This window comes from Paroedura picta, chromosome 2 (genome assembly GCF_049243985.1).
Source record: "Paroedura picta isolate Pp20150507F chromosome 2, Ppicta_v3.0, whole genome shotgun sequence".
Taxonomy (NCBI): Eukaryota; Metazoa; Chordata; class Lepidosauria; order Squamata; family Gekkonidae; genus Paroedura; species Paroedura picta.
Window position 1 is genome coordinate 128,619,145 of NC_135370.1, and position 11,662 is coordinate 128,630,806.

The window sequence follows — 11,662 nt, forward strand, 5'->3', positions numbered from 1 at the left end:
TTTTCCCGTTCTGAATTTTCCTCGTCTTACTGTTGCAGGTGAATAAAGAATGTGTACGCGGTCTTTGGGCTGGGCAGCAACAGGAGCTGGTCTTCTTGCGTAATCGGAACCCAGAAAGAGGGAGCATCCAAAATGCAAAGCAAGCTTTAAGGAACATGATAAACTCTTCCTGTGATCAGCCTATTGGCTACCCGATTTATGTCTCTCCTCTAACAACTTCTTATGCAGACAGCCATGACCAGCTCAAACAGATTCTTGGGGGTGCCATTAGTTTGGGAAACATCAAGAACTTTATAGTATCAACATGGCACAGGTGAGTTGTGCAAGTGCCTACATGCAGAGTGCTCTTCTGCATCAGTCTCAAAACAGAGTTCCACCTTTTTGTAGCAAATTACTGCTGAGGGAGCAAGGGAGCTCCGTTGTTTTAGAAATGTAAAAATCTAATCCCAGTCCTCTTGTCAATTTGAGTTTTATATGTTGCCTAATGATTATGATTATTCATTTTTAAAGCAACCTGTAGTGCTCAGCAGTCCCTTGAAACAGCCTTTTACTGAGTCAGACCTTTATTCTACCAGGTTAGCATTGTCTACTAGGACTGGGAGCAGCTCATCAGATGTTGGATCTCAGCTCTGTCAATAACCTGTTAATTTGAACTGATAATATATCTTTTCCAAGAAAAGTTAATTAATCAGACTTCACAAGTTCAGCGGAGGGCGCATAGAGCCCCTAGAATGCGCCTACATAGAACTGTAGCTCATCATTATCTATCCCAGAGAGGGCTTCCCATTTTCACAGTTGGGGGAGGTTCTGCCTGGCACTTGGACGCATAAAATATTGCTTGGATGCTGGATTTTGCAGGTTGTTCTATATTGAGGAAATACTCTATGGCAGGGGTAGTCAACCTGTGGTCCTCCAGATGTTCATGGACTACAATTCCCATGAACCCCTGCCAGCATTTGCTGGCAGGGGCTCATGGGAATTGTAGTCCATGAACATCTGGAGGACCACAGGTTGACTACCCCTGCTCTATGGCAATATTTTCTGTGTTATTTCAAGTAAAATAATTCTGATGCATTCCTTTCCAATTTGTAGTTTTTAAATTTGTAGTTATTAAATGTGGCAATCCAAGTTTATATTAGAAATTTTCTACCTAATTTTTTTTTATTTTTAACTGTTATGTATTCTCATTATCTGTATAGATTATATATCAGGAATGCTGTATGTTTTGAGTTTTTTTTTAAATACCTGTTTCTGTGTTAAGGCCTTAAAGGTAAAGGTAAAGGTATCCCCTGTGCAAGCACCGAGTCATGTCTGACCCTTGGGGTGACGCCCTCTAGCATTTTCATGGCAGACTCAATACGGGGTGGTTTGCCAGTGCCTTCCCCAGTCATGACCGTTTACCCCCCAGCAAGCTGGGTACTCATTTTACCGACCTCGGAAGGATGGAAGGCTGAGTCGACCTTGCGCCGGCTGCTGGGATTGAACTCCCAGCCTTATGAGCAAAGCTTTCAGACGGCTGCCTTACCACTCTGCGCCACAAGAGGCTCTGTTAAGGCCTTACTAGAATGTAATGAATAGTTATAAATCTGTAAGAATAATGGATACTAAGATTATGGCAAATAAAACTAACGCAAGCTTAGAGCAGGGCAAATGTAAGTTATTTCTTATAATATGCATTTTACATTATGCAATATATCCATGAAAAATGTAGTAATATTTAATGATAATTTTAATGAGGACAGCATGGAATTTGTTGTTATTAAAAGTGGTCGTCTAAATTTATATTAGCTATATCTTCTATCAAAAAATTCTTTAAATATTATGTATTCTCATTATTTGGATAGATTATGTACTAGGAGTGCTAGTTTGTTTTTATTTTCTCTAAAACTGTTTCTGTGCTGATATTACTAGAATTTGTTGTTAAGCTATACGAATAATGAATATTAACAAAGAATATGACAAAATATTATAATGCAAGTTTTATCATATGCTATAGAAGATGCTATATTTATTTCTTTTCCTTTTTCTAAATAAAATATATTAAATAAAATAAAAGTAGGATTCTGCTAGAAATAGTACCTTGTATCGCAGCATTTTCTTCAGCCAATATGGGAAGAGCAGGAAAAAATACAACACGGTAGCATTGAGACACGTGGGGGAAGTTTCACTACCATTCACAGAGGCTGTTTTCTTCTACAGGTTAAGAAAAGGCTGTGGTGCTGGTTGCAACAGTGGAGGAAACATAGAAGATTCCGATGCTGGAGGTGGAGCTTCCTGCACAAGTAACAGCGCAACTGTGAATGACTCTCAAAGCAGCGTTTCTCAAGGTGGGGGAGGAGGAGGAGGAAGCACCGTGACTGCTGGGCAGGGATCATCTGGAGCAGGACTGCACCCTCCTGTCACATCTCACCCTGCAACTTTAGGTACGGCTGAACTAGGGTAGTATGAGAGAGTGTGCATTTTAGATCTGTTTCTGCTCTGTGGGGAAGGTAAAAGGGACAGAGAAGAGGGTGACATTCTGTAGCAAATTCTTGAGAGATGTTTCATGCAGCAGAATATGGTGTGTAAGTAATTGGCAGTAGCTGCAGAGGAACAGACTTTAGGGGACTTGGAATTGTTGTATTGTTAATTAATTGATTAATTAATTATATTTTTAACCTGCCACTCTCTGGAGACTTGTGGCGAATTACAGTATGCAAAACCCACAAACATAAAACCCCAATCCTATAATAACATACAAAATATGAGATAAAAAGATAAAACAAAATTGGCGGCGTAATCCCCCCCCCCTGCAGTTGTCCACCTCCAAGGGTGGGGTACGCTAGATGTTACTGCATAGCCTGAGGAGGGGCCCGGTTGTTTCTGGCCCTGACCTCAACCAAAGGCCTGGCAGAAGAGCTCCATTTCACAGGCCCTGTTGAACACTGGTAGCTCCGTCAAAGTCCTCAGCTTTCTCGAAAGCTCATTCTACCTGGTCAGGGCCAGGAACAAAAAGGCCCTGGCCTGGGTCGAGGCCAGGCATGCTCCCTTAGGGCCACAGACTATCAATAGATTAGCACACACAGAACAGAGAGCCTTGCGTGGGGACAGATGGAGATGAGCGATCTGTTAGGCAGGGCCCAAGCCATGGATGGCCTTAATTATGGCTGCCATGTCAAGGCCATTTTAACATGCCCCATGTGACTGTTTTCAGCATACTCTTTGTTTATGCATGCAGCAGCTCATTCTGTGGATTAGGCAGTTTATTCCATGTCCTGAAACCAAACCCATAGAAGCAAGGACAAGAAGTTGCCCAATGTGGGTGGTAGGCCTCTGCAAGCAAATGGCTGGAACAACCGTACTGGTCAGCTCAAAGGCCCATCTAGTCCAGCATCCTTTTTCATGTACTAGCTAGCCAGAGCATGGAGTCTTGCCTTGGTTGCCCCCAGCACCTAGTATTCCGAAGGTTTCTGCTTCTGAATATGGAAGGTCCATTTGCTCATCATGAAATATAGCCATTGATGGACCTTTTTCTAATCCCTATTTTAAATAAACCAAGTGAAGTAGCAGCTATCACTACATGCTGTGGCAGTGAATCTCACAGATTAAGCACTTTAACAAAGAACATCCTTTTTTCTGTCCTGAATTGACAGCTTGTCAACTTGAGTGCCCCTGAGCTCTAACATTGTGAAAGAAGGAGAGAAAGTCAAACCATCCACTTTGTCTGTCCTATGCAAAATTTTATAATTTTATCATGCTCCCCCCACCATCATTTTTTCCTCTAACGTAAAAATCCCCGAATTCCAAAGCTTTTTGTTGTAGTTGAGACATTCCTGTTCCTTGATCCTATTGCTTGGCCTTTTCTGCACTTTTTCTTCTGCTACAGTATTATTTTTGACATGCAGCAGCACTGCAGATATATACAAGAGCATTATGATGGCAGATTCCCAATCTCTTTCATACCATTCCTAACATAAAATTTAGCTTTTTAGACACTGACACAACATTTTATTGAATTACTCACCATGATCCCAATATTTATTTTCTGTCCAGTCACTGCAGTTCTCACCCCTTTGTATATCAATGAAGTTTGGATTTTTCTTGCCTCAGCTTGCATCACTTCACATGTACTCACTCTGAACCTCAGTTGCTACATGATGACACACAACATAGTTTAAACCATGATGTGGTAACTCTAACATGCACATGCCCCAATACATGGTTGAAGTACACTCATTTTATCAGATGTCTTATCCCAGTGTCCAACTAAAAGGTTTTATCAGCTGTGGCTACTTCCTGAAGATACAGAATTAACTCACAATCTGATTTTTTGAAAAACACATCTAAGCAACAGGTATCTTGTTCCAATTTGTCCATCAAGATAGATCAAGAAACAGTTCTATATCAGAAGATTGAAATCCAGCATAATGCTCTTGTGTTCATGTACTTACCTTTCAGGTACCAGCCACAGTGCTCATTCAGTGCAGTCCAGCCTTGTCAGACATTCCCCTGCACGTGCCTCAGTTGCCAGCCAGTCCTCCTACTGCTACAGTAGTCGTCATTCATCCCTCCGCACATCCACTACTGGCTTTGTGCCTTGTCGACGCTCTTCAACCAGCCAGCTCTCCCTTCGTAACCTTCCGTCGTCCATCCAGTCACGTCTGTCCATGGTGAACCAGTTGGAACCCCTTAGCCAGACAGGTGTTGTCAACATACAGCATGGACTACCTTCATCTAGCAGCTCCAGCCAAAGCATCCCTGCCTGCAAACAGCATGCTCTTGTTGGCTTTCTTGGGACAGATGGAGTGAATAATGTTCCCGATGCACAGCCAGGCGCTAACACAAGCCCCGTGAACCAGACGCAAACCAAAAGGGATGATGTTATTTACCGAATCCAGGTGAAATAATCTGAGGAACAGATCTCATGCCTTCAATGCCAGTTGCTATTAGTAGTCCCAGATGTTCATTTTTAAACTACACTGGACTTGTAGGAATACAGTACTTTAGAATATTTCATACTTCCATGCCTTTCATCTCCTGGATTGTGAAGTGACAAAGTCATCCCAAAATTTGAAATCATGCACCACACATTTTTGGTACACCAAGTAATGCTGTTACTAGCCTGTGTTTATACTTTAGGAGGGGTCAGCAATTATTTGTAATATAGTACCCAGAAGAACAGTTGAGGTAGCTTCCCTAATGTCTAACTGAGTGTAGTTAGCCAGAACCTTGAATTGTAGCAACAAAAATTGGCTCTCTTTTTGAGTCCTGAAATGAAACAGTCACATCAGAACAGTATCCCACTATTTCTGAATTTGTATATTAGTTCATGTTATTTAGCTGAAGAGAAGAGAGTTCAGTTTCCATTTGAATGGATTGTTTCAATATTTTAAGTTTTTGTTGCAGATAATGGATCCCAGCCAGGTATTGGAAGGAATCAATTTGTCCAAAAGAAAGGAGCTGCTGTGGCCAGATGAGACAATTAGGCTAAAAGCCGGAAGAAACAGCTGGAAAGACTGGAGTCCTCAGGAAGGCATGGAAGGCCATGTGAGTTTCACTTTGGAGCAGATGTTTGCAACAAAGCCCATTTTGAACATACAGCTCAGCTGACACAGAGGTTTAGGTCTATGAGTAGTCCATGTTGCAAATGTTATTTGTTTGTTAGATTTTTCTACCGCCCTCCCATACGGCTCAGGACGGTTTACATATAATGTCACAGGATGATACATGGAACAAAAAAAAGTTACATTTGTACACCAAGAAAAACTCAGCTCTGCAATCTGTAAAATTATGAAAAAAGGCAAAATAAATATGAGGTCATTATAATTCTGCTTCTGCAACTCATAACTAATGTGAAGCTGTTATGGGTCATTGTAGGCTCAACTTTGATAACATCTGCAGGCATCCACTGTATGCCTTTATATTGAACTTTTCAGCAATAAAGATGGGGAGGGGGTGGGAATGAAAAAGATACAGGCCGTTGTCTTATTGTAGAACAATGATGAAAGTTTTCACTTGCCTGTCTGAAGCTGGATTCTTATTTTTGCGTGATCTTCAGGTGATTCACCGCTGGGTGCCTTGCAGCAGAGATCCAGGAAGTAGATCTCATATTGACAAAACCATCCTGCTGGTCCAAATTGAAGACAAATACGTTGCTGTGATTGAAACTGGAGTCCTAGAACTTGGAGCTGAAGTGTGAACTCTGCTCATTACCCATTTCTTTAAAAAAAATAGAAAAAAGGAGGGGCTCTCAGGAACATTCTCCTAAAACTTTAAACTTTGTTCATGTAACAGAGGAAGACTTATCAACCTCTGGCTCAAAATAGTAAGAAAGTCTCTTTTTCGGTATTTTTCAAATTCACTTAGGAAAACATTTTGAAGGATAAACATGACATACCTTTTGTTTTATCCTTTTATGCATTGTGATGCTTTAAAAAGCCAAACATTTTCCCGTTTTAAAATGGGAACATCTCATTTTTCTAAATGTTTTGCCAAAAACTGCCATATTTTATCAGAAAAATATGGATTCCATTAATGTTTTTCAAGCAACTGAATAGTGTACAGAGTTAATGTTTTAAAAAGCAAGGATTATACATGGCAAAAACAATCAGATTTAAAGATTCTCATTCCTTGTGAGTCAAAACGTCAATGAGAAAACTGCACTAATTTTTATGGCAATGCACTAAATGAAATCTGAGATTGCTCAGAACAACCTTTATTATTTAAAGAATAAAATACCGTTATTTAAATTGCCTTTGGGATTAATGTCCTCCCACTTAATATTTCTTGTAATGGAAGAAATGTGCCATTGATTTGTTTTGGCATAATATAATGGATTGCACAACAGTGCATTTATGTTGTCCTTTTCAGATTGCCAGTTACCACTAGAATACAACCAAGTCCTCTCTTGGTGATATCAAATAATGATACAAATTGCAGAAATTTCACTCTTTAAAAAACATTGGGCCCAAATATGCAAATGTGCATCTTCTTTCTCCAAATAGCATTGATTGATTTCCTACATAGAACCAGCTAAAATATGTTCTCTGTGTCCTTTGGAAGAAATCTGGTTCATTTGAGGGAAGTTGGATGAAGCCCAGTGTATGCAGTGAGATAGTGATATTCTATGTGGTGTGGGACTTTTTCCTATTTTCAATCAGGTAAAACTTTTTTGTTTTGTTTTAAAGGAAAGATGTGGGAGGCACAGCTCAACTATCTCATTGTTTGTACCATTTCGCCTTTTATCTCCCTTTAGTCTTCACTCTTTTCTGTGACTTGAATTTTATTTTCAATGATTATATATATACATATATATATATATATATATTCTATAATAACTGTATTTTTAACTGTGAAACTGAATTATGTTACATATCTTAGGGTTTTTTTAAGTGTGCATTTTCAGGGAAACAAGTTACTCAGACTTCATTGGAGCAAGGACAGGAAGTTGCAGCATATTGACTTGCTGCTTCTGTGACTCAATCAACACGTAGTGATTGTTTCCTGTGTATGATCTGGAACTCTGTGGGGCTAGTAGGAAATTGTGCACAGTCCACAAGCGTAACTTTTGGAGGCAGCCATCTTCTCTTGTTAAAACCATTCATGGGTTTTTGCGAGGGAGGAGTTGCAGTCATTTCAGCACTTGAAATCAAATCATCATGTATCTAATTAAACAGTTGAAGCTCTCATGATCTGAGAAGTAATGCCCTAACACCAGTCATCTCACACCAAGGATGAGTGCTGAACATGTTGAATCTATAGTCTTGGTAAAATAACTCACTAGGCAAAACTTTTTTATGCTTCTGGGCATTGTGGGTTTCACTGCTGCATATACTGTCATTCTCCTGCACATGCAATCATGTATTTAATTTTCTATGTTTATGATTTTTACAAGTTGTGTTTTCTCAGTTTTGGGCCAGGCTGCCATCTATGGACCTCCAATATCGACTTGAACAGCCTGTAGTTCAGCACCTGATTATATTGGCATTTCTACCAAATTGCAGGCATGAATGTAATCTTACAGATTATGTCAAGTAATTCTTGACTCTCTTTCAAATCAGAATTTCATGTTTATTTGTGTATTGTTCCCATCCTGAGGAGTTTTCTGTACTTCCCATCCTTAATATCTAACTGGAAGTGAACACCCCACAAACTTGGAATACTAGATAATACTTACAGTTGATTGAGGGTAGACTTTAGAGAGGGAGAGAAAATAAACTTTCTGGGATATTCATAATGAATCAGTTTATAATTTTCTAGGTTCAGTTTTCTTGAACTTATTAATACATGAGATTAATTTTCAGTTAATTCTAATATTATGTATAAATATCTAGTTGAGCAACACAAGAAATTATACTCTACTTTTACCCTCTATTTATGTTTCTCCTAGGGCTGCTTGTAAATCCAAATGATCAAGATGCTTATTCTATTGAGGTAGAATCCATATGACTTTATTGGGCAGGTCTATTATGAACATCTCTAGCAAGAAATATAGGCACTGCTTTCAAACATTTCTTTGTATGACCTATGGAATTCTTGAGGGAAAGTTTGACATTCAGTATGCTGGCAATCTTGTATGTGACTAGTACTGTACAAGATTCATTTATTTGTGTTCTGGGGAAATGTATCCAATAACACCTTGTGAAAGCTGGCATTGAGAGAGTGACACTTAATAAGCTGCCTACCTAATTAAGGATAAAAGCCTGTTTCTTATTTGTTAATGTCTTGGGGAAACTAATGCAGGTACATTCCTTACCTCATTTTGAAATGTTTTGATTTTTTTAATGCCGCACAATCTTCCTCATACCAAATATTGGAGTAGTGTCGTCTATGCTAAGCCATGTAATGCAGAAGACCCCTTATGAGTTCTTTACAAGTTTCTTAGCTAAACTTTATCATGGCTTAACCTCAAATTCTCATCTTGGTATTAGGGAGATTGCATTAGTTGAATCGCTGTGCCACAGGAATGGTATGGCAGAGGCCCTTGATGAGAAAATGTTACAAACTAGCTGTGACATACTTTGTTTAGAAATTTGACGGTCCAGTCATGCACGCACCTCATTCAAAGCCTTTTTTAAAAAAAATAGATGGGTACTACATCTGTAATATGGAAACAAATACACAAAAAGCCTGTGTAGAAATATTTTGTATTGAGTCTTAGGGTTTAACCACCAAGGTATTATATGCCTAATTTTACTAAGGGGGTTCTTTGCCTATTATATAGGTTTCTTCTTGTCTGGCCTTACTTCATGCTTGATAATCTTGTGCCCTTTTTGCTCTGTAATGCTAGACAGTATAAGAAATTATAGCAGTATTTAATATGTGCCTTACTAAAATGGTGAGTACATAACACCTTGGTGGGTACTCCCACCCTTGGCTAATTTTTTTCCATCAGAATTCAAAAAGGCTGTTGTTAAGATGGCTGCTCCAAAAGAAGTATATTGTATCATTCACAGGCAACGTTTATGAATATATGCCATTTATATGTTTCAAATATGTATACATGGAACCCAGTAAAATCACCCAATGACACCTCCAGATGAAAATCACACAGATGGAAAAGTTTATCCTCATAGCATCCTCATAAAACAACTGATGATGAACTGCTAATAATTAAGAGGGGAATTATTATAGTGAGTAGTGAAGTGCAAACTGAGTTTGAAATTGGACATGGGAAATATACTTTGCATCTACCAGCATATGAAGGTCTTGCCAGGGATAGGGGTGTGTATACTTGGCGTGTGTCAGTGAGTGTGTATGTGTCTGCGTGTATGTTGTTTGGAAACTGCCTTGTAAATATTGTATCTGTTTAAAATTTGGAAAATGGAGGGGGTTGTTTGCAATATACTGCATTGAAAAGAACAGTATTGACAGTGGAGAAACACTGAAAAAATAAAATGAATCTTTTTCCTCCTGTTGTCCCTTACTTTGTTCTTACCATACTTTTTTCAAATCTAGGGCCTTTCTGTACAAATAAACATTCACAAACACTGAACATCTCCTAATTCTTTTTATCTAAGAAGAATTGTCTTTAAAAACCATCCCTCAGTTATACAGCTTCTATGTTCTTGATCCTTCAAAGGAATATTCTCAAGTGTATGGATATCTTTTCTGCTGTTATAGCTTTTATGTTCTTTTTAATATATATTGTGTGCATTTGTACTCTGTGCTCTATATGAATTGGATCTATAATAAGCGTTCACAGATTATTCCTTTGGGTGGAGGGGAATGCTGATAGTGCAGTAGTGTAATAAAATTTAACAGTACTTGGTTTAAAGTTGTATTGTACTGTCAGACCACTGGCTTGGCTTGGTCAGTGTTGTCTATTCTGATCGGTGGTACCTCTCTGGGTTGTGAATCAACTTGTGAACCTTTACCTGGAGGTGCTGTTGGTACACCTTTGCTGCCATCACTCCCACTCTTTAGGCCTTTGAAATGGGCATGAGTTTTCCACCAACACTGCTTAAAACTAGCCTCTTCATATACCCATATCTCTTTTGTATACCAGTGGGCCAGAACTCTTCTTAAAGGGGAGAGAAAGCACTAAGTGGCAGTCCTGTTGATAGCACCCTGCAAGCCAGCTTTTAATAGTGATAAAAGGGCCTCTAAAGAGGCATTACCCAAGCTTTTCAGCATTTGTCATGGCTTATTTGAAGCCAGACCGTGTTTGGACCATCCTACACTGACTCCCACGTTTGTGGAGGGGAAGGATAGAGGTCTTTAATCTTTGACTACAGCAGGTAATGATCTTGCACGTGCTCTGCTGTAATATCAGCCTCTCAAGTAGATCACACCCAGTACCTAAAAAGAGATCCCAACTTTGATCCTTGTGTGCCAGAACCAAACAGAGTCCTAGATAGTCTCAGATATGCCATGGAGTTCTCAGTTTGCATGTAGAAATCCTCCAGGACTTTAAATCTCGACTATAACACCATGTCAACCGGGGCTATAACTAGAAACCTAGGTGAACTGTATACCAGCAGTAGCTCTTGCTGTAAAACCCAGAAGGATTATTACATGAACCACTCCAGGGCCACAGTATATGATTGAGACCATGGTGGCCAGTAATCCAGTTGGGCCTCCTCTTTTCCTTGTTCTCTTTCCTTCCTCTTCCCTCTCCTTTTATTTCTATACTAGAAACAAAGCCCATTTCTAAAAATGGGCAAGAAGGAGAGGTTTGGGGAGGTTGCGCGGCGGCGCTCGGGAGGGGTGGGTGGAGGGCGGAGTGTGGGGATGGGCCGGTGTGGCGTCCGGCAGCGGGAGTCGAGAGGGCGGTCGGGGTTGGGGGGAGGGGGAGTTGCAGGAGAACCATGCATGTCCGGAAGTCACACTGCCAGCATTTAAATTTCTATAGCATTAACACTGGAGGCCCCAAACAGGAATAGTCCTTCGTGTAGAAAGTCACATCACAATCCCTGCTACAAATGGAGTACAGTTTAAACAAATTGGGACTGATGAGGTGATTTAGAGATTGTTTTACAAATTATATTTTTTAGTTGCCAGAGACTTACTGTTCTTCCTTATACCTCTGTTTGGACTCATGTACAATAAGAATACAAGCTGACTTGAACCATAAGGAAAGGCGGACTATATGTTAAGGAATACATTTGAACGTGTATGATATATCAGATGAGATCTAACCTCTCACCTGCGGGACCGCTTGGTTGCTTATGCCCTCCGCATG

At 39.7% G+C, this 11,662-nt stretch overlaps 1 protein-coding gene across 3 annotated transcripts in view; it reads left to right on the plus strand.

The window, feature by feature from the left end:
• The window catches only part of PCNX1 (pecanex 1), a 91,529-nt gene extending 81,641 nt beyond the window's left edge, over positions 1-9,888 (plus strand). For all 3 annotated transcript variants that reach the window (XM_077322646.1, XM_077322648.1, XM_077322649.1), the window contains 5 exons: positions 39-313; positions 2,200-2,423; positions 4,438-4,877; positions 5,386-5,526; positions 6,038-9,888. In XM_077322646.1, the coding sequence (XP_077178761.1) occupies positions 39-313; positions 2,200-2,423; positions 4,438-4,877; positions 5,386-5,526; positions 6,038-6,178 (1,221 nt within the window). In that variant the 3' untranslated portion in view covers positions 6,179-9,888. The remainder of the gene's footprint in view (positions 1-38; positions 314-2,199; positions 2,424-4,437; positions 4,878-5,385; positions 5,527-6,037) is intronic.
• Positions 9,889-11,662: the final 1,774 nt, after the last annotated feature.